Source organism: Lampris incognitus, chromosome 9, assembly GCF_029633865.1.
Source record: "Lampris incognitus isolate fLamInc1 chromosome 9, fLamInc1.hap2, whole genome shotgun sequence".
NCBI lineage: Eukaryota > Metazoa > Chordata > Actinopteri > Lampriformes > Lampridae > Lampris > Lampris incognitus.
In genome coordinates this window covers 1,993,944-2,016,774 of record NC_079219.1, presented here as the reverse complement: position 1 = coordinate 2,016,774, position 22,831 = coordinate 1,993,944, and the positions used below count along the sequence as shown (strand labels likewise).

General features: G+C 44.7%; 1 protein-coding gene across 2 annotated transcripts in view; it reads left to right on the top strand.

The window, feature by feature from the left end:
- Positions 1–22,831, top strand: part of LOC130118040 (pleckstrin homology-like domain family B member 3) — an 81,920-nt gene that overhangs the window by 18,025 nt on the left and 41,064 nt on the right. For both annotated transcript variants that reach the window (XM_056286340.1, XM_056286341.1), the window contains 4 exons: positions 7,733–7,843; positions 9,763–9,900; positions 12,209–12,337; positions 17,601–17,783. In XM_056286340.1, coding sequence (XP_056142315.1) covers positions 7,733–7,843; positions 9,763–9,900; positions 12,209–12,337; positions 17,601–17,783 — 561 coding nt within the window. The remainder of the gene's footprint in view (positions 1–7,732; positions 7,844–9,762; positions 9,901–12,208; positions 12,338–17,600; positions 17,784–22,831) is intronic.

Below are 22,831 nucleotides of genomic sequence, written 5' to 3'. Positions count from 1 at the left end.
CCACTCAGACCAAGTCTGTAGGGGGTGGGGTCTGAGTCAATTCCAAGACTTTTAAGGTGGCGAGTCCAACTCAAGACCACTGGGGCCAAAGCTTATACTAGACACTAGAATGGTGTAAATCCAATAAACCACCATGACTGTAACTGTAGTAGTATAGTAAGTAGTATTGCAGTAAAAGTCACCGTTTCACCACACTGTAACTTTCCTCGAGGCTTTTTTGGCCGGACCGGATCAGCAGGCCTACCTACAAACATGAATGTTACTGACTGACTGATCAGTGTGACGTGATGGACTGCTGGATCAGGGGACCAGCAGTGTCACTGAAGTTGTGTGGTTGTTCGGCCGAGCGCTGAGAGGCGTGAGGGAGGGCGCCATAGGCGGAGTTTGACACTTATGCTGGGGGGGAGACATTTATGCTGGGGGGAGACAAACTTTTTTTAAGTGACATCAGTACACAGTCCAGCTGTTGTGTGGTGAGTTGTGCATGTACATACAGTAACAGAAGGCAGTAGTGCCAAGCTTTCCATTAGCCAGACAACACAAAGCATCAGGTCAGTTTCTGACCACTTTGTACTTTAACACACACAGGCTTACGTGGGTTATTTGTCTTTCACACACGAGTGCACACAACTGAAGCGCACTGGCAACCATAAAGTTAGACTTGCCATTTTCCATGTACCCTTTTAAAACATGTAGTGTACATATGAACTAGTTTCATGTTAAACTGAAAGCTTTGAAATATGCATACTCACTCATATCTAACTTATAGTGTGCACACACGCACAACATTTGAAAATGCTCAGCAACAGTGTCGCTTGTTGTTACAGTAGGCTTGTAAAGAAGAAAAAAAAATATTAAGATAGCTGTAGGAAAAAAACTTTAATTCATAGCAGTACAAGCCTGTTTCATGCGTCGCACACTCATCAGCTGCCAACTTGGTATATATATATCTATATATCTATATATAGATATATATATATATATGTATGTATGTATATCTAAATATATTTATCCATATATATAAAATAACTTTGTTAAAAGAAACACTCAAACACTCAACAGAAGGGAAAGTGCTCAACAAATCAGGAGCAAAATAATCCATTGAGTCAAGTAAATTCTTATATATATATATATATATATATATATATATATATATATTTATCCATATATATAAAATAACTTTGTTAAAAGAAACACTCAAACACTCAACAGAAGGGAAAGTGCTCAACAAATCAGGAGCAAAATAATCCATTGAGTCAAGTAAATTCTTATATATATATATATATATATATATATATATATATATATATATATATACACACACACACACACACACGTATGTATTAAACTAGAGCAGTGCACTGAGTAGAGTGCAGATCTCTGCCAGGCGTACGCGTCTCGCCCTCTCTGGTGCTCGGACTTGGCGACAAACCATTTGGCGTTTGGTTCTGCGACAAGCCAACGGTTTCCAGCTGGGACTGTGATGATCCCACCCTTGAAATTGTATTTTTATAGCAGCGTTTTAACTTTGGAGTCTATGGCACTTCTGCGTCTTATCCCCATCATGATCATGGCTCAACAATAAGCATTGCCCTCGTACCCGGGGCAAGTAAAATGCCAAATCGGGCTAGTAAATGTAGTAACTCGCTTACCCGATCGGGCAAGTAGTAAATAAAAAAAAAAGAAAGATTAACAAGTGTTTCATTTTTTTTCCCGATCATCGTCGTATCATAACTGATCTCATTCTCTGGCACACAGTATAGCCCCTCCCCTTGCACGCATCGGAGAACCAAAAAACATCGCAACAAGAGCCAACCGCATCTGGCTTGCGTGGCAGCTAAGAGGGCTACTGACAGCCCCTCCTCCGGAGCCTGGCCGACGCTTGTACAAAACATGAGCGCTGAGGCAAGTCGGGTAATTGCTGAAGTGATGACAGCGTATGATGTTGTAGAAAACAAGCCGCCGTTCACTGTGAACTCCAGTGTGATTACTGCCACATGCCTCCTCCCATACATGTGGAGTCACCAGCCACTTCTTTTCACCTGACAGTGAGGCGTTTCGCCAGGGGGACATAGTGCGTGGGAGGATCAGGCTTACCCCCCCCAGTTCCCCCTCCCCCCAAACACGCGCCCTGACCAACCAGAGGAGGCGCTAGTGCAGCGACCAGGACACCTACCGGTTGTGTCTGTAGGGACGCCCGACCAAGCCGTTGTTGATATATGTTGCTAGATCGTAGAGCCAACTCCTTGATGCAGGCATCAAAAGCACGAGGAGCTGTTTCAAGCACCTGGGGGGTGACAAGATTCTTCAGGCAGCTGCGAGTTTGTTGGACCTGAGGGAGTGGCTAGCAGAGGAGGCAGACCTGGCCAGTTACGGAGCAGACCATCTCCATGTCATCACAGACCACTTTGCTGTCATAGTGGATAGGGTGGGCTGTGACAGAGGTCAGGCAAGGCACCAGGAGTGGCCAAGAGCAAAAGTGGTGATCAAAGCGCTGCCCCAGGTCCAACAAAGCAAGGTATGGGCAGACTTTTTAACAGACCGATAGGCTGCTGAGCTCCCCCAACCTGCTGATGCTGGTTGAGCTGATCCTCCTGCTCCCACTAACATGAAGTGCATTAAAACAGACTGGCGGAGCAACCTTTCAGTCGAAATGTTATGGAAACTGCTATCCATTAGCACCGAGGGGCCAGCAGTTGCTAATTTCGATGCAGGACGTGTTGTGCAAAGATGGCTGTTAGTAGGGCAGAGAGCACATCGGTGTGACTAAGATTTGTATTTGTATGGTTTCATTTTGATTTTAGATGTGAAGCATCTGCTATAACTTGTTCTTTCTCTCACTCACTCACTTTCACACCCACACTCGCTCACACACTCTCACTCACTCACTCACTCACTCACACACGGTCACTCACACACTCTCACTCACTCACACACTCTCTCACACACTCACTCACTCACTCACTCACTCACTCACTCACTCACTCACTCACTCACTCACTCACTCACACTCTCACTCACTCACTCACACTCTCACTCACTCACTCACTCACTCACACACTCTCTCACTCACTCACATTCTCACTCACTCACACACTCTCTCACTCACTCACTCACTCACACACTCTCACTCACTCACATTCTCACTCACTCACTCACTCACTCACTCACTCACACACACTGTCACTCACTCACTCACTCACTGACACACTCTCTCACTCACTCAGTCACACACTCAGTCAGTCACGGTTAATGAGTCCATCTCTGAGGAGAAGGACGGGCGGACTGATGGGGGGAAGGGTCATAGCATTTTCAGTATGCTTGAATGTTTGTTGCTATGCATCTATGACACACTGTCCTTGTTATCTTTTATTTACTTGAATAAAGATTAAACAAGACAATTAACTATAGTCTTTGTTTTTATTTGATAACCGCTAATAAACAGTTGTATAGGGGCAAGTAAAAATTGACTCGGGGCAAGTAGATGTGTGAACGTTGAACCCTGGTGATGTCAGTTAAACATGGCGCTGAAGTGAATAAAGCCAACTGCTTTTGGTTCATCCGGTTCTCCTGTGCTTAATTCAGCAGTGAATGATTTGCTGACATGTGAAATACCGTCAGGAACAATGTGTTGTCATTCCTCCCAGCCCACAGCAGTGCAACACCAAAAACACACCCACAATTTCCCAAAAGCGACACCACCAAAAACATACAAGAACACAGAACAAAGCAACAAAACAAAACAAAACAAAACACAAAGTTAACAACACAGTCCACTCAGTGCAGCGCAGTCCAAAACAGTTCCTCTGTCCAGAGAACAAACTGCAGCCAGGATGACCGTCGGAACCCCGCAGTTACCCCAGCCTGCCCCGCCTCCCTGTCCCGCCAGACCGTCAATGTCTCGTTTACTTTCAACACTCATAGCCAAATACTTCATTTTTGGAAGCTGTCACTGCGCCAGCTGCATCAACCATGCGCAGGTGTGCAGCGAGACGGCAGCGTTGGTCGAGCGAGCTAGGGTAAATGAAGAGAGGGAGCGGCGATAGCAAGAACAAAGGTTTTTAGGAACTGCAACCATGACAGGTTCTTCACCATGCAGTCAAAACAGTGCACAAAAGATTTTAGGCTGATGTAGGTCCGACGCTTGGTGAGATGACTCGCAGAGATTAGTCATTCGTGTGCGACCAAACACACAATCCCCTCCAAGCCACCGCCTGGCAGAGATAATATCCAACATACTACCTAGGGTAGAAGTATAATAACCAAGGTACTACCTAGGGTAGAAGTATAATAACCAACATACTACCTAGGGTAGAAGTATAATATCCAACATACTACCTAGGGTAGAAGTATAATAACCAAGGTACTACCTAGTGTAGAAGTATAATAACCAACATACTACCTAGTGTAGAAGTATAATAACCAAGGTACTACCTAGGGTAGAAGTATAATAACCAACATACTACCTAGTGTAGAAGTATAATAACCAACATACTACCTAGTGTAGAAGTATAATAACCAACATACTACCTAGTGTAGAAGTATAATAACCAACATACTACCTAGTGTAGAAGTATAATAACCAAGGTACTACCTAGGGTAGAAGTATAATAACCAAGGTACTACCTAGGGTAGAAGTATAATAACCAACATACTACCTAGTGTAGAAGTATAATAACCAAGATACTACCTAGGGTAGAAGTATAATAACAAACATACTACCTACGGTAGAAGTATAATAACCAAGGTACTACCTAGGGTAGAAGTATAATAACCAAGGTACTACCTAGTGTAGAAGTAGAAGCCTTTTTTTCCTGTCCATAACTGCTCATTGTATAACAGAAGGCTAGTTAGCTAAATCACTGAATGCACAAAAGAGAACGAACTCCGGTCTAATGTCGCACATCACAGCGCGTCATATCACATGACATGAGTGCTCAAAAATGAATTTATTACAAACCAAACCTAATACAATTCAGTTTTGTTTCTTGCATTACTTAAAATATTTATATATTCATACAAGCAATATGTTCATTGGACCTGTTTTAGAGTTAATGTAGTGACATATTTCAGCAGTGGGGGGGGGCAGTGTCTGCATATGGGGAGTGCACAGTTAAAACAGCCCAGACAGCCATCTCCCGCACCTTCTGGTGTGGGAGATGGCTGCACAAATTCACTTTTGCGGAGGCCTCACCCAGTTCCGTCCATGCAGTCTCTTTGTCCATGTCTGCATCTAAGTTTGTTTTCGTTTGATGGCTGGGGGAGCGGGCGCTGGATCGGCTGGGGGAGCTTGGTCTGCAGCACCCTGTGGGCCCAGGGACCACGGCCCTGCCTGGAGCTGTGCCCGAAGAGGAAACACCGAGGGCGGTTTGACAGGACGTGAAAGTGGGGCAGGCTAAGCTAGCTGCTAGCCCATGCAGACCGGCAGTTGGGATAACACTGAGGGCGGTCTGGCGGCGGCCTCGCTTGGCATTGACTGTGTTTTTAGTGTCGTTGTGAGAAGTGTCGGGAAGTGTGTCAAAGGTGTCTGGCTGGGAAAGCTAGTCTTTGGTCGGCTGAGGGAGCCTGGTCTGCTGCATCCTCAAGGCTCAGCGTTTTTGGTTTTTATTTTTCAAAGCCATCCAGCATGCCGAAGTTTGCCACAAGAGGACACTGTACATAACCTCACATGAACAGGAACAACTTTTGGATCCGTGGAAACATAAAATCCAGATGCAAATCAGTTTAAACTGATCTGCTCCTTTTAAAAAATCTGGGTATTTTTTGGTGAAAACCGGTAAAAACTGAAAACGCTGAGCCTTGTGCGTCCTGTGGGCCCAAGGACCACGGCCCTGACCGGAGCTGCGCCCAAAGAAGAAACACCGAGGGTGGTCTGACAGGACGCGGAAGCGAGGCAGGCTAAGCTAACTACTAGCCCATGCAGACCGGCATTTCCGACAGTCATCCTGGCTGGCGTTCGTTCTCCTGGACAGTGATTTTTTTTTTTTTTTAGCTATATGTGTTGGTTTGGATATGTGTTCTTGTTGTTGCAGTTTTTGGATGTGTTGCACTGCTGTGGGCTGGGGGAAACCATGTTTCATGTGCACAAGTGCATGAAATTAAACAACAAAAGTATTTCTGATTCTGATAGCAATCACTGACAAAACACTCCCTGGCGAATTCACCAAAGGATTGTGCAGCTTTTGCGGCCACTAAACCTGCACAAATAACATAAAAAAAACCCTGTGTAATTCTCAAAGCACCTTTAACTGCGCTGCCTAGCAAATAAATGCGGTGCTGTTGCACGTATCTAAATGAGGTAATATGCATACATTTGGTGCAAAATTGGGCCCTTTCTGTGCAAACAAGCCTCATTGCAGAACACCAGCGCTAACAGCCACGCACCGTGAGAGTGAAAATGATCAGCGTCTTCGGAGAGTTGCTGGTAGCTGAAGCACATTTATGAGGGGAGTCATGCCCAGACTTTGCAGTGATCATAGCAGCACGTGCCAGGTGAAGGCACCATCATCATCCGGGGCATACTCGGGAGCGGCTATTTTAACAGAGAATATCACTTTTTAATTGAACTGAGAGCTAAATCATTCACAGATGCACGTTGCCAGGCCAGATAATTCTTGCTATACTTGAGGACATCAAGGATGATATGAGTCAGTCTACTGTGTTCTTGGCGTTTATACTTTGCCACATGGATAATTGCAATCAGACACTAAACAAGGGCAAATTGCACTCGGCTGCAAAACTTCCTGGGTGTGTTTGCGTTGTAATATCATTAGCACAATGTCTTGTGAATTGGGCCATGAGACGGGCAGATAACGGATGCAAGTGGTGGCTTCATGGTTCATGAAGGAGAGTCATGGTGCTGTCAGCGGCGGCCGTCATGTGAATTTGCTTGTCAGCACAGAGTGAGTCTCAGAAACGAGATTTCCCAGATGCAAATAGATGTAAGAAGAGGGGGCGTTAACAGATAATATAATAGTTATAATTATAATTAAATTCATTTCCCTTTCAAATCTAACATCCCAGGATATGAGTCCAAAGTATTGTTCTTGCAACTGCATTTGTAACCTTTTTTCTTTTTACTTGAACGTAGCTTAACCATGTCGTGTGATGTGCTACTTCAGTGCACTTAAACAACAAATATTGCAGGGTGGGACCACCGCAGAACATTGCAGATGAACGTTTAATATCCAGCAAGTCACATGACAAACACCACTGCTGACTATCCCGCTAACAAACTGGCCAACATTTCGAACATTGACCATGTACGGTCCAGCATATACCAGGTTTAGACCTAGTCCTGTTCTCCTCCACCAAAGAAGGAATTTCTCAGATTCCACTTTTCTAATCTGTGAGAGATATAAATGAACAATGAGAATAAAAAGAAACAGATTAGATTAGAATGCACGTTGTCGGTTTTTTACAGGGCAGTTCCATGTTTAAAAAAAAAGTTAAATTAGTGTCTTGAACTTGACAGTTCTTGTAAAATTATCATGAGTCTGCATCGCCTGAAACTAAATCAACTCTGAGTCATTATACTGTGAAGTCTGAGACAAGACGGTTATCTTCAAAATGTGGACTCGAGACCGAGTCCATACTCGAGTACTACAACCTGAGAGTTGAGCACGTTCTTTTCATGAAGTCCTAATATCTCTGGCCATCTTTTCTCTAAAGGAACGCATCTCTTTCAAAGCCTGTGTGATGACTTTATATTGTTATTTCTTTTCTCTCTCAGTCCCGCACCCGAAAACCGGAGCTGGGTTCTGCAAGGGCCCTGCCGTCACCCTCCATGCTCCAACAGCGAATCACAGAGATCGACCAGCAGAAAGAGGAGCTTAAGATTGAGGTAAGGAAACGGTAACAGTTGGTAAATCCTCAAATTATGTCCAGATCTCTGCTTATCTGGTCTCACGGAAATCCTTCAAATCAGCCCAAGTAGGCAGCGACTGTGCAGCTGGCGGCATCTTTCACCACTTAGAACCAGGAGGAGATCACTCTACAGTGAGGTGTGCTGTGAAAGGATTGGAAGTGGTTACTTGTTTTTTATTGGCTGTTGATAACTAGTTGTAATATTTGTATATAAATCAGTTATGTCGTAACTCATTAATGATAATACATTTTTAGGTGGCGTCCAGGTGGCGTAGCGGTCTATTCCGTTGCCTACCAACACGGGGATCGCTGGTTCGAATCCGTGTTACCTCCGGCTTGGTCGGGCACAGGGGTTAAATTGGGCCGGATCCTAGGATCTGAGATCCGGCACCTAGGATCAAAATTGGAACCAAGCGGATCTCAGCTCCGGCACATTAGATCGTCATAGAAATATATTGTAATTGTTAAATTAAAAAGAATATTGATCACCTCATAATAAGTCTAAAGTAATGTTGTTGGTTCGGCTATACCCAGCGCCGTATAGAGTGCTCTGGTGTTAATAGATAATGAGCCACACTGACATCTGCAGTGCAAACTCAAGCTGCATCATCATTGGTTTGTTGTGTCTCGTGTCAGCGCGCGATCTGGAGACGTCATGCAACAAGCGTGCCGTGCCGTACATTGACTGAGGTAAATTATAGGTTATTTAACTTGCTAGCTAGATCTAGCATCCAGACAGTTCAATACCATAGCAAAAATATGTCTGTAGACGAATAGCAAGCAAAAATAGCTGTCTTCTGGGGAGCAATACATAAAGGGATTTGTGGGCAGCGTGGAGAGAAAAATATAACCCTAGCCAGGCAGCTAACATTAGCTATTGTTGCTAGCGGGCACTTGACTGAGTGAGCAAAATGGATTTGTGTGGAGAGGAAAACAGCTAACTAGCTAGTTAGCTAGCTACACAGAAAGCAAAATTAGCTTTCATTTGAAACCACGTTCTTTTATTACCACTCTAATTTACCCACGCAAAACACCTCAGCTGTGTATGTGCTAAAATTTGTGTCCCCACCGATGTCAGGGGAAAAAATGAGATTGTGTTTTGTATTGTAATGGTAATGACAATGACATACAATAAATTAATGAATATAATTTATGCTTATTATTTGTTTGACTGCTATTTCCGAAGTTTAATAGCTTCCAGTTACAGCAGTGAAATAGCACCTTTTTTTTACTATCAGTGTGATATGTGTTTTGATTTATATTGGCACCGCTCCTGCCACATCTTAGTCCCAACCTCCACCAACTAGGGATCCCCCACCTCAGAAATCCCAATTTAACCACTGGTTGGGCATCCCTACAGACACAATTGGCCGTGTCTGCAGGAGCGAAGCCGGATGTAGGTATGTGTCCTGGTCGCTGTACTAGTGCCTCCTCTGGTCGGTCGGGGAGCCTGTTCAGGGAGGAGGGGGAACTGGGGGGAACAGCGTGATCCTCCCACGTGCTACGTCCCCCTAGTGAAACTCCTCACTGTCAGGTGAAAAGAAGCGGCTGGTGACTCCACATGTATGGGAGGAGACATGTGGTAGTCTGCCGCCCTCCCCGGATCGACAGAGGAGGTGGAGCAGCGACTGGGACGGCTCGGAAGAGTTGGCCGGGTACAACTGGGGAGAAAATAACAAAAAAACAAAAAACATTAATAACGTAATTACTAGCCACTTATAAGCCCTTTTATAAATGACAACTTATTGTAAGTTGATACCAGTAAATCTTTTGTCTTAACACTGTGTTATTGTCATGAGTGGTGTGTTGTAATCGTAGGTTGAAAATGCTTAGGTTGAAATTGCATCCGTCTCTGTTCAGTATTGTTCAACTCCTCATTGTCTTCCTCCCTCTCAGCTGCAGCTGGAGATTGCTCTCCTGCAAGGCGAGCTGCAGACGGAGAGAAACCAGCTGAACAGACACACGCAGCAGCTGCACGCCCTGCAGGAGGAGGCCAGAGACCGAGCGAAACACCGACGCTCTGGCCGACACAAAGTAAACACCTCCCACCCGCCTTGCAAAACGCCCAGTGCAGTGGCTGAAAATGATCAGCCGAGGTTATGGGCGGTTTTTTTTTTGTTTTTTTTTTTAAAGAACCATGCTTTTACTCTTTCTTTTTTTTTAATGCTTAGCGATGTGGAAAACAATGTTACAGCAATAATCATAGTGAATTTTACAAAACAAATATATGTAAGTATGTGTGTGTATGATATATATATATATATATATATATCTGATCTGATCTATAACTGACCTAATATCTCGATTAGCTGAACCATTAAAACCACCTGCCTAATATTGTGTAGGTCGCCCTCGTGCCGCCAAAACAACTCTGACCCGTCGAGGCGTGGACTTCAAAAGACTTCTGAAGGTGCCAAAACATTAGTAGCAGATCCTTTAAGTCCTGTAAGTTGTGAGGTGGGGTCTCCATGGATCGGACTTGTTTTTCTTTCTTTTTTTTTTTTCTCCAAATTGTACTTGGCCAATTACCCCACTCTTTTGAGCCTTCCCAGTCTCTGCTCCACCCCCTCTGCTGATCCGGGGAGGGCTGCAGACTGCCACATGCCTCCTCCCATACATGTGGGGTCACCAGCCACTTCTTTTCACCTGACAGTGAGGAGTTTCACCAGGGGGACGTAGTACGTGGGAAGATCACACTATTCCCCCCAGTTCCCCCTCCCCCTTGAACAGACACCCTGACCGACCAGAGGAGGCACTAGTGCAGTGACCAGGACACATACCCACATCAGGCTTCCCACCCGCAGACACGGCCAATTGTGTCTGTAGGGACGCCCAACCAAGCTGGAGGTAACACGGGGATTCGAACCGGAGAGCCCCATGTGGGTAGGCAACGGAATAGACCGCCACACCTCCTGGACACCCCGAACTTGTTTTTTCAGCACATCCCACAGATGCTCGATCGGATTTAGATTGGGGAATTTTGAGGGCAAGACAACACCTTGAATTCTTTGTCATGTTCCTCAAACCATTCCTGAATGGCTTTTGCATAGTGGCAGGGCACATAATAATAATAATAATAATAATACATTTTATTTATATAGCGCTTTTCATCATACTCAAAGACGCTTCACATAAATTATCCTGCTGAAAGAGGCACTGCCATCAGGTAGTACTGTTGCCATGAGGGGGTCTACCTGGTCTTCAACGATGTTTCGGTAGGAGGAACATGTCAAAGTAACATCCACATCAATGCCAGGACCAAGGTTTTCCAGCAGAATATTCTCCAGAGCAGTTTTGTTCACGGAGAGATAGAAAAGCAACTACCTCACAGTTACAGAATTTGCTAGATAAACAACGCAAGACTCCAGTCAGCAAAAATACTTTCAAAAGAAGGCTGTCTAGTATTGGTCTCAGAGGACGAGTAGTAGTGTCTAAACCACTTCTCAGGAAGGGAAACGAGGCCAAACACTTGGTGTGGGCTCAGACTTACCAGCATTTCACAGTGGAACAGAGTCCTATTTACTGACGAACCCAGGTTGGAGATGTACTGATGGACCCAGGTTGGAGATTTACTGACGAACCCAGGTTGGAGATTTACAGACGAACCCAGGTTGGAGATTTACTGATGGACCCAGGTTGGAGATTTACTGACGAACCAGGTTGGAGATTTACTGACGAACCCAGGTTGGAGATTTACTGATGGACCCAGGTTGGAGATTTACTGATGGACCCAGGTTGGAGATTTACTGATGGACCCAGGTTGGAGATTTACTGACGAACCCAGGTTGGAGATTTACAGACGAACCCAGGTTGGAGATTTACTGATGGACCCAGGTTGGAGATTTACTGATGGACCCAGGTTGGAGATTTATGGCCGAAGGGTGTATGTAAGGAGACGGACAGGAGCGAGGTTGATACCATAGTGTATGAAAGCAGCAGTGAAACATGGTGGTGGGAATGTTCAAGTCTGGAGGTGTTTTGTCTACTCTGGAGCTGGACACCTGCACCAAATCAGCTACACTCTGACAAAGTACCACCCCGTGTTTCCATTAATGACCTTTTTTCTCACCACAGTTTCATAATGAACCCAAAAGTATTTTTACACTTCTCGTAATAACTTAAAAGATGTCTAACGTTTTGTGCCATTGCCTCAGCAAAGCATCTCCCACTCCCAGTCAGTCAGCCCCCCACCCCCCACCCCCTGGCACACACACATGCTCACACAAGCACACACACTGGAACATTCCTGGCTGCATCCGAGACTCCAAGGTTATGATTTCATTCTTATGTTTCCGGCTGAGTTTGGGTAATCATCCTCTGCCTGTCCCCCTGTTGTCTGCAGGAGAGGGAGAGGCTTGAGGAGGAGAGGAGCAGGGTGGAGCAGCTTAAAAAGAGTTGTGAAGAAAAGCAGAAGCTGATTCCCAGTCAGCCGGAGAGCCAGAGAGAGCGGCTTACACTGCAGCTGCAGCAGGTGACTAACGGATCTGGGACATGGTCCACAAAATACGACAGGTTCCATGTCTACTAGTACCAGATTTTACAAATGAGATGCCACAGTAACCAGAATAATTTGCACATGTCCACACTGAGTGAAACTGACACATTATGAGGTAGTTGGCAGCAAATGTAGATGATTATTCATCTGGTTATTTTTAGGACTAAAGTCAGCTGTCATTCATTTTAGTGATAAAAACAACTCCGTCCCTCGTTAAAGTGGTTATCCTTAATTTCTTCAGTAGTTCATTTTCATACCACAAATCCCAGCATGCCATTCGAAACGGTGTCCTGAGTGCACAGAGAGCGAGTGGCGTGCAGGTGACGGTTTCAGGTGGTCAGGTTTTGGTGTACCATCAGCAAGATGATCAAGCGGCAGCTTTTTTATTTTGTAGGAGTCCTGATCAGCAGGGTCATGTGACACGGTCATGTTGAGTGTGGTAATGTTGTGATGCTGGTCTTGTTGTTTTTTATCGCTGATTGTTTGCTGTTCCACATTTGACACCCAACTTCCTTCTTCCTCTTTTTCTTGTTCTTTGTATTTACGCGGCGGACGGGACATGTTTCCTCTGCAGGCACCATTACATTAGAATTCTCGAGTTACACCGGGCATATAGAGGGTCCGTTACAGAATGCCGTTACACCGAATGAGTGTTGCTCCAAAGATGCCAGTGGCATTATCACACAAGGCATTTTTCAACGTAAAAAATACAGATTAGCACTTCTGTGTCCTTTTTATTCAAATTTGTGAAACTTTGCATTGAGTAGCTGTAACACCACATTATGTAATATAGTAAACGTTCACTTCATTATGTAATAATGCCGCATTTTGCAATAATCCTGCCACATTTTGTAATTAAAGCCCTGAACGTAACATGTATTAATTAAGTTATTACATATTGCGCCGGTTAGTACAAAATGTGGGAGTTGTACTTTTTTTTTAATAATGAAAATGTAATAATATGGTGCATTATGTAATAATCAGCCAAAATGGATGTTTTCATCTGTACTCGTTATATTTTTAACAATTAAGCTAAATTGAAACTTCCGCATTAGACCAGCGTTACACTCTGATCTGGGTTTAAGTAGCCGCATCCTCGAACCTTTTGAGTCAGGACCCAAAACCACACGGTTCATGGGTGTTTTAGCTGAGTTGTTTGAGTGTTTTAAACTTCTTCTAAATCTTGTTTTTAGCCACATCGCTGTGTACTTATTAACAGAACATATGGATCTGTACATAATGACACACTGGTTCTGTGATGCTGATACATTTGGTCATGCTTCATAATGACGAGTTGTAACTAGTGAGTGATAAACGAGGAACAGGAACTTATAAGCTCTTATACATTTGTTAATGTAAGCAGATGGCTTGGAAATATTAGTAAGTGTCTCATTAGTACATCTTGTAATGTATCTACATCTTGTAATACATCTTGTAATGTGCGTAGTGTCTTCTTGCTTTTTTTATCTAAACATAACCTCTTCCTGTAGCCTGACCGGACCAGAAGACTTGTCCTCACCTGAACCAGGTTAAGTTGTAGGTTCAAAAACGTCAGGTCTCAATTCTAATTAGTATTTGATATGTTCAAGCCATGTGTTAATGTTAACAAACTTGTTGTAAGTGTTTTAATAACTCATTTATTAACCAATTACTGCAATACTTATTATTCACTTTACAGCTGCTCATTATGACTGATGAGTTACTGCATTTTACTAATGGCCAACTCAAGTGATATACTAGAGATATGTTAGAGATATGTTAGTGATATACTAGAGATATGTTAGTGATATGTTAGTGATGTGTTAGAGGTTAGAGATATGATAGAGATATGTTAGTGATATGTTAGTGATATGTTAGAGGTTAGAGATATGTTAGAGATATGTTAGTGATATGCTAGAGATGTTAGAGATATGTTAGAGGTTAGAGATATGTTAGAGATATGTTAGAGGTTAGAGATATGTTAGAGATATGTTTGTGATATGCTAGAGATGTTAGAGATATGTTAGAGATATGTTAGAGGCCACATGTCCTACTTAAACACACTGTCCTGCAACATGTCAGTGTGTGTTCCAGTCAACATGTATGTTGATGACATACATAACATGTATGCTTAGTTTCATACGCTACACTGTTTGGTGGCCTAACATGTTTCATTTTATTTTTTTCTCCCTTTTTCTCCCCAATTGTACTTGGCCAATGACCCCACTCTTCCTTGCCGTCCCGGTCTCTGCTCCACCCCCTCTGCCGATCCAGGGAGGGCTGCAGACTACCACATGCCTCCTCCCATACATGTGGAGTCACCAGCTGCTTCTTTTCACCTGATGGTGAGGAGTTTCACCAGGGGGACGTAGCGCGTGGGAGGATCACGCTATTCCCTCCAGTTCCCCCTCCCCCCTGAACAGGCGCCCCGACTGACCAGAGGAGGCGCTAGTGCAGCGACCAGGACACATACCCACATCCGGCTTCCCACCCACAGACACAGCCAATTGTGTCTGTGGTGACATCCGACCAAGCAGGAGGCAACACGGGGATTTTAACCAGCGATCCCTGTGTTGGTAGGCAACAGAATAGACTGCCACGCCACCCAGTCGCCCCAGCCATCTGAGATTTTAAAAATGCCTGAGTCTGGGGAAGATGTTGGGATGGGTTACAGGTATCAAACCACGCCTCACAGTTTTGTTTTATCTTTGGCAGTATCGTAGTCTACTCATGACGCTCAGGTCAACAGCAACCATGGACACAAGCAAGAACGCTAATTCTGTAATCGAGATACAAAACTATCTATAACTGTAAACAAAACTATAGAAAATCACACAAAAATTATATTAAAAAAAACTATCAAATTACAACTACTGAAAAATATAAAAGTATGTAACCTTTTGGCGGCACAGAGGCCCAGTGGTTAGCACTGCTGCCTTACAGCAGGAAGGTCCTGGGTTCGAAACCCAGGCTATCCCAGGTCCTTTCTGTGTGGAGTTTGCATGTTCTCCCCGTGTCTGCGTGGGTTTCCTCTGGGTGCTCCAGTTTCCTCCCACCATCAAAAAGACATGCTTGTTAGGGTTAATACTCCTGCCTGTGCCCCTGAGCAAGGCAATGGAAAGAAGAAGTGGAGTTGGTCCCCAGGCGCTGCAGCTGTCAACTGCTGCTATACAACAGGGCTGTTACATGCAGAGAACACATTTCATTGTAAGAATACAATGACTAAATGAAGTGGCTTGGCTGGTCTGTCTCTCGAGAACTGCATCCTCTCTCTCTCTCTCTCTCTCTCTCTCTCTCTCTCTCTCTCTCTCTCTCTCTCTCTCTCTCTCTCTCTCTCTCTCTCTCTCTTTCTCTTTCTTGCTCTCTCAATATGTCTCTCACTCAAATATTCCTCTCCCCAATTGAAGAATCTGATTATTTTTTTCCATTTACAGTAGGAGGTGGGAGGGCATAGCCGGGGGGTTGGAACTCGTATTGCATCACACAGCCAGGCCTATGACCATCCATGGTTGTAATAACGCAGTTATAACCACAGAATTCACTGCTTTGTGTGTAGATCCTATAGATTGCACTATAATGTCAAGATAAGCACCACGGTCAATGTCCTGATGTGGATGTGTCCATGTACATCAGTGTTTAGTGAAAATAGGTTGTCTTAGTGTTGTGTAGACCTTCCAAACATTTGTGGGACTATTAGAGCTCGACCAGTACCTGTTCAGCCTGATGTGTCTGTATGCCAGAGAGGTATGCAGGAACAAGCAACAGACCAAAACACACAGGGCTTTGTGTGTTGAGAATGTGACACGCAGTATGAGATGATGACAAAGAAGCTGTTTGAGTTGTGCGTGATGAATGGTGTGGTGATCTTTGGTGTCCCCCCCCCCCTAAAGAAAATCAAGTCAGATTTATTTGCAGTGTGGTTTTAACAAACCAGCTTTGTCTTAGGATTTCTACAAACTGACAGAGGCCCACGAATGAAGAAAAAACTAGTGAGACACCAAACACGCATCATATCAACAAGCGACACTTCATATTGAACAGATGTTGCTTGAGCTTTTGTTGTGCTGCGCTCATGTGTAACTGTTTTCGTATGTTGTGATAAGTGGTTTCCGAATTTATCGGTTTTGTTGCTGGTAATTCTACTGTGGGTTGGAACAGCTTGTGACCAGGGTGTGATGGGTCTGCAGTGATGTTGCCTGTCTATTTCCTGAGTCTGGAGGTTTATAAGTCCTGAAGGGAGGGCACCAATGATTTTCTCTTCAGACCTGACTGTCCCTGTAGTCTGTCCCTGTCCTGTTAGGAGGCAGAACCAAACCAGACAGTGATGGATGTGCAGAGGACAGACTGGATTATTGCAGTGTAGACCTGAATCAGCAGTTCCTGAGGCAGGTTGAACTTCCTAAGCTGGTGTAGAAAGTACATCCTCTGCTGGGCCTTGTTGATGATCGTGTCTGTGTTGGATGCCCCCCTGAGGTCCTGGGAGATTGTGGAACCCAGAAATCTGTAGGTTTTCACCGTAGACACCATGCCATTGAACAAGACTAGGTTGTCCTCCAGTAAAAGCCTGGCCAGCGGTGATGTGAAGACACGTGGTCCTGTGTTCTTTGTTCGTCTGTAGAAAGGGGTGTCTGAGTGCTGTGTGTGCACAGTCCACAGCAACAGAGAGCACATTTTAAAATCTGCCACGGTTTTATGCACCATAGGATATCAAATGTAAATATTGGTTTTGGGAATGATCAATAAAAGTGACAACTCTTACATCATCCATTTATAGAAGGCAACAGCTAGTCGAAGAAAGTGAATAATGGGGGGTTTTTTTTTTTTACTCTCACTGATTTTAAGAAAGAATATTTTTAGATTAGTCTGAAAATAAATGACTTGTTATGACACGGTCACATATGCATGAGATTAACATTGGTGAATATTTGCCTCGTGTTCGCTTCCATCCTATGCGAGCAACGGGGGGGAATGAAAACATTCACTTCTGGTGGCAAAGCAAACTCACTTCTTTGCTTCACATGGCGTTCAGCTTTGGTCAACTTTGACCGGCGAATTTGTGAATTTACTTTGCCACCGGAAGCGAATATTTTTTTCAAAACTGAAATGTGTTTGTGATGGCTCCCAATAAAGTCAGTGTTACTAGAGACTGTTTCCTCCCAAATGGAGAAGAAGAGTTTTGAAACTGAGCTCACCAACTCAGGTAAGCAGCTATTCAGTAGTGGATATAATGATGATGCTCTGCTTCTGTCCCCGTGTGCAGGAGAAAGAGGTGATGGAGGCTGCAGTGAGGGTGTTCGAGGACTGGGAGTTCAGGGTGCTGGAGCGAGAGAGCACCCTAGATGAACATGAGGGGGGCGAGATGGAAAAGGAGAGGGAGCAGGAGAGTGAAGGAGAGATAGAGAAGGAGATCTGCTGCAAACAGCTTGTGGTCAACACTGCACAGGTAAGGAGGAGTGTTTTCAGGTAAGGAGAGATGTTTTCAGATAGGGAGGGATGTGTTCAGGTAAGGAGAGATGTTTTCAGATAGGGAGGGATGTGTTCAGGTAAGGAGAGATGTTTTCAGATAGGGAGGGATGTTTTCATATAGGGAGGGATGTTTTCAGGTAGGGAGGGATGTTTTCAGGTAAGGAGGGATGTTTTCAGGTAAGGAGGAGTGTTTTCAGATAAGGAGGGATGTGTTCAGGTAGGGAGGGATGTGTTCAGGTAAGGAGGGATGTGTTTAGATAAGGAGGGATGTTTTCAGGTAAGGAGGGATATGTTCAGGTAGGGAGGGATGTGTTCAGGTAAGGAGGGATGTGTTCAGGTAGGGGGGATGTGTTCAGGTAGGGGGATGTGTTCAGGTAAGGAGGGATGTGTTCAGGAAGGGGGTTGTAGGGATGGACGTGTTCAGGTAAGGAGGGATGTGTTCAGGTAGGGATGGATGTGTTCAGGTAAGGAGGGATGTGTTCAGGTAGGGAGGGATGTGTTCAGGTAAGGAGGGATGCGTTCAGGTAAGGAAGGATGCATTCAGGTAGGGAGGGATGTGTCCAGGTAGGGAGGGATGTGTCCAGGTAAGGAGAGATGTGTTCAGGTAGGGAGAGATGTGTTCATTGGATTTCACAGCTGTCCTGGGTTCTGGTTTTACTGGTTTGACATTTACAAACATGTCACATGCTTTTGTGTGACTGATGTTATCTTGAAAGTTGTGATGTGGAAAGCAGTTTGCGTAAATGTAAATTAAGACACACAAACACTCACGCCTAAATGCTGTGCAGACACTGTCAATACCAAACTGAAAAGGCAACCAGTGGAAACATGTCGTCGCTTGAAGGGACTCCGTCTGAGTAAAATGGAGGCTACAAGGGCTCTTTAACACCCGGCGCTAACATGCAGCTCATATGCACTTCGTGTCTAGACCTGATGTAGCTGGGTTGCATTTACACCGACTGTTTTTCTTTCTCTTTTCTTTCTTGTTGGGGGGGGGGGGATTTCTCCCCTTTTTTCCCCCCAATTGTACTTGGACAATTACCTTATTTTCCGAGCCGTCCCGGTCGCTGCTCCACCCCCTCTGCTGATCCAGGAGGGCTGCAGACTACCACATGCCTCCTCCCATACATGTGGAGTCAGCAGCCGCTTCTTTTCACCTTACAGTGAGGAGTTTCACCAGGGGGACGTAGCGCGTGGGAGGACCACGCTATTCCCCCCAGTTCCCCCTCCCCCCTGAACAGGTGCCCCGACCTACCAGAGGAGGCGCTAGTGCAGCGACCAGAACACATACCCACATCCGACTTCCCACCCGCAGACACAGCCAATTGTGTCTGTAGGGACGCTGACCAAGCCGGAGGTAACACGGGGATTCGATCTGGCGATCCCTGTGTTGGTAGGCAACGGAATAGTCTGCTACGCTACCCGGACACCCATTTATGCCTGGTATTGATCTTTCTCACGCAAAATAAAGATCACCGCGTGCATCTTGAAATGTTTACCATTATAAGTAAAACCTGCATCCGGTAGGCAGGCTATGCTAGCTGTAAGAAACATCAGTTAGGTTGTGCTGTAATTTACTCTTTCTCTTCATTACCAACTGGAGTAAGAAGTCGTCCTCAACCACTGGAGCAACTACAGGTTCAAATGTTTAATGCAGCTCTCCTTACCTCAAGTCCTCCGTTCCACTCTGTCTCCAGGACTGTCTTTCTACAGGACCGTTTGTCTACAGGACTGTCTTTCTACAGGACTGTCTGTCTACAGGACTGTCTTTCTACAGGACTGTCTGTCTACAGGACTGCCTGTCTACAGGAGCGTTTGTCTACAGGACTGTCTTTCTACAGGAATGTCTGTCTACAGGACTGCCTGTCTACAGGACTGTCTGTCTACAGGACTGTCTGTCTCCAGGACTGTCTTTCTACAGGACTGTCTGTCTACAGGACTGTCTGTCTCCAGGACTGCCTGTCTACAGGACTGTTTGTCAACAGATCTGTCTCCAGGACTGCCTGTCTACAGGACTGTCTGTCTACAGGACTGTCTTTCTACAGGACTGCCTGTCTACAGGACTGCCTGTCTACAGGACCGTTTGTCTACAGGACTGTCTTTCTACAGGACTGTCTGTCTACAGGACTGCCTGTCTACAGGACTGTCTGTCTCCAGGACTGTCTGTCTCCAGGACTGTCTTTCTACAGGACTGTCTGTCTACAGGACTGTCTGTCTACAGGACTGTCTGTCTCCAGGACTATCTTTCTACAGGACTGTTTGTCAACAGATCTGTCTCCAGGACTGCCTGTCTACAGGACCGTTTGTCTACAGGACTGTCTTTCTACAGGACTGTCTGTCTACAGGACTGCCTTTCTACAGGACTGTCTGTCTACAGGACTGTCTTTCTACAGGACTGCCTGTCTACAGGACTGTCTGTCTACAGGACTGTCTGTCTCCAGGACTGTCTTTCTACAGGACTGTTTGTCAACAGATCTGTCTACAGGACTGCCTGTCTACAGGACTGTTTGTCTACAGGACTGTTTGGATGCGGGGAAAAAAGTCAGACCAGCCTCAGAGAATGGTACTTGGGTCATACACTAACGAAGACCAAACCTTTCCATGTACCGTCAAATATTCCATTTCTGTAGGAAGTGCTATCCAGAAGACATATAGACTTGTGCTTGGGCATCCAGTTGGAGAGGATATAAGTACAGGGCAACAAGTCAAGAAGATATCAGTAATATTGTTCCTCTACTACATATCATTATTGAGAAAGCATTGTTGCCTCACAGTATGAGGGTCCCGGGTTCGATTTCGATCCATCTGTGTGGAGTTTGCTTGTTCTCCCTGAGTTTGTGTGGGTTTCTCCCACAGTCAGAATGGATGTGAGTCTCCAAATGGTGACTCGAAATCACACGCAGGTGTGAATGGTGTGTGTGTGTGTGTGTGTGTGTGTGTGTGTGTGTGTGTGTGTGTGTGTGTGTGTGTGTGTGTGTGTGTGTGTGTGTGTGTGTGTGTGTGTGTGTGTGTGTGTGTGTGTGTGTGTCCTGTAATAGACTGGTGACCTGTATGTCTGCATGCCTTTCACGCAGTGCATTATGGGGTAGACTCCAGCCCCTCGTGGCCCTGGGTTGGATTAGGTGGGTATAGATGATGGATGGGTGGATGTCGTCACTGCTTGACTGCGTAGTTTCCCTCCCCTCAACCATCTTTTTGAGTGTGTATGCCAGCCAGTGTTTATTGATGCAGATGCTGAGTGTGGAGAGGAAACATATCTTTGATTTACATCTTTTCAACAAATCTCGCAGTCCATTCACAATCAACCTTCAATGGTTTGGTTTCTTTATTTACACATATAAAAAATTAAAAAAGATAAACTATATAATTTGGAAAGAAATGTGAAGGAGAATTGCCTACAAACCCTCCAAGGGCTTGAAAAGTGGTACTCTCCAGGCAGCATGCTACAAGAAACAATTACAGCAATGTGGTACGCACAATAATCAATAATTCCAGACATAGCAAGAGACAGAGACACGGTTCAGCACAGCAGCCGACAACAATGCATCCCATAAACACCCATGTTACACAAGTACAATGAATCAGTCATAGTCACAAGACACACACACACTCACACACAAGAACACTCATTCACGATAACACATACAAGTATACACAACCACTATCATTAACATACTAAGAACATACACTCGTGTGATATGGCGTAGAGCTTTCGTAAGACAAGAAAGATAAAGGAGAAAATAAACGAAAAATTATACAGAACAAGCGATATTCATAAGAGGCCTTTAGACTGAGGTGGCAAAGGAAAATACTGGTTGGACCCAGCTTATCTAGGCGGACCATATGGACAACACTGGTTGGTTAGGAGAAGGGATTTCAGGGCTTTTAAACTGCTGTGAAGACAAATTCAGAAAATGTAAACCCTCGGTAGAATATACTAAACTGAGAATGGCGGGGAGGAAGTGGCGGCGGACCTGCCTGTTGACAGGCGACTGGAGAAGGAAGATGAAATAGAGCACGATTCTGACTCAGCTGGCATGGGAACAGATTCCCAGCGACCAAACGGGTCCACTTTGGAGGAAATCAGTGGCTTTTTTGGATGAAACTTTTGGCAGGTCTGTCAAAGTAATTGATTATTTTCTGAACACAACTAGGTTTATTGAAACTGTCACCGCGCTGCTAAAGCTTGAAGGGTTTGATTTATTAAAAGAAAAAAAAGGTTATCGTTTAAGGAAGGGTATCACCACCTTGAGAAAAAAGCAACTGTACACAAAAAAGGGAAAGACACTAAAAGGCAAAAAAGCTAACCGATAATTGTAATGAATCCCAGGGTTATTATTTTCTTTTTCTCTGTCTCATTTGTTTTTCTGACTTTCGTCTTACTTTTCTCTATGCAGACTTTGAAGTTTGGGGTCTTTAAACATTAATGGAGGGAGAGATAGGCAGATGAGAGCAGTGCCTTTTGATTTTTGCACTTAGAAACATTTGGATGTACATTTTCTTCAAGAAACAGACAGAGGGGATTTGAACTGCACTACAGATTTCACACTGGACAGAATAAGTGAAGAACCACATTTCCGTTGGCTCTCATCTTGTCATAGATCCTCAACTGCCCCTATACTCAGGGTTCAACCCTTGGGCCCATCCTTTTCTCCCTTTCCATGTTACCTCTAGGCAGTCTGGGTAGCCAGTTCAATTGCATCTCTCACCACTGCTACGCTGATGACACACAGCTGTGTTTTTCAGCTAAGCCAAAAGATACGGGTGATACTGCAATCACAGCAAACCGTTCCCCAGCCCTCTGTGAATAGCACACATGGCCACTGTAACTCTAGTTAACCGCCACGGCAATTTGCATACGACACCGATCACTGGTTTGGGTCGTTATGCCACTGTATTGTTTGTTAACACACTGTATTGTTTATAAACACAATGTATTGTTTGTAAACACACTGTAGTGTTTATAAACACACTGTATTGTTTATGAGGGTGGGACACCTGCAGTCAGGTGAGACTGAAGAGGTT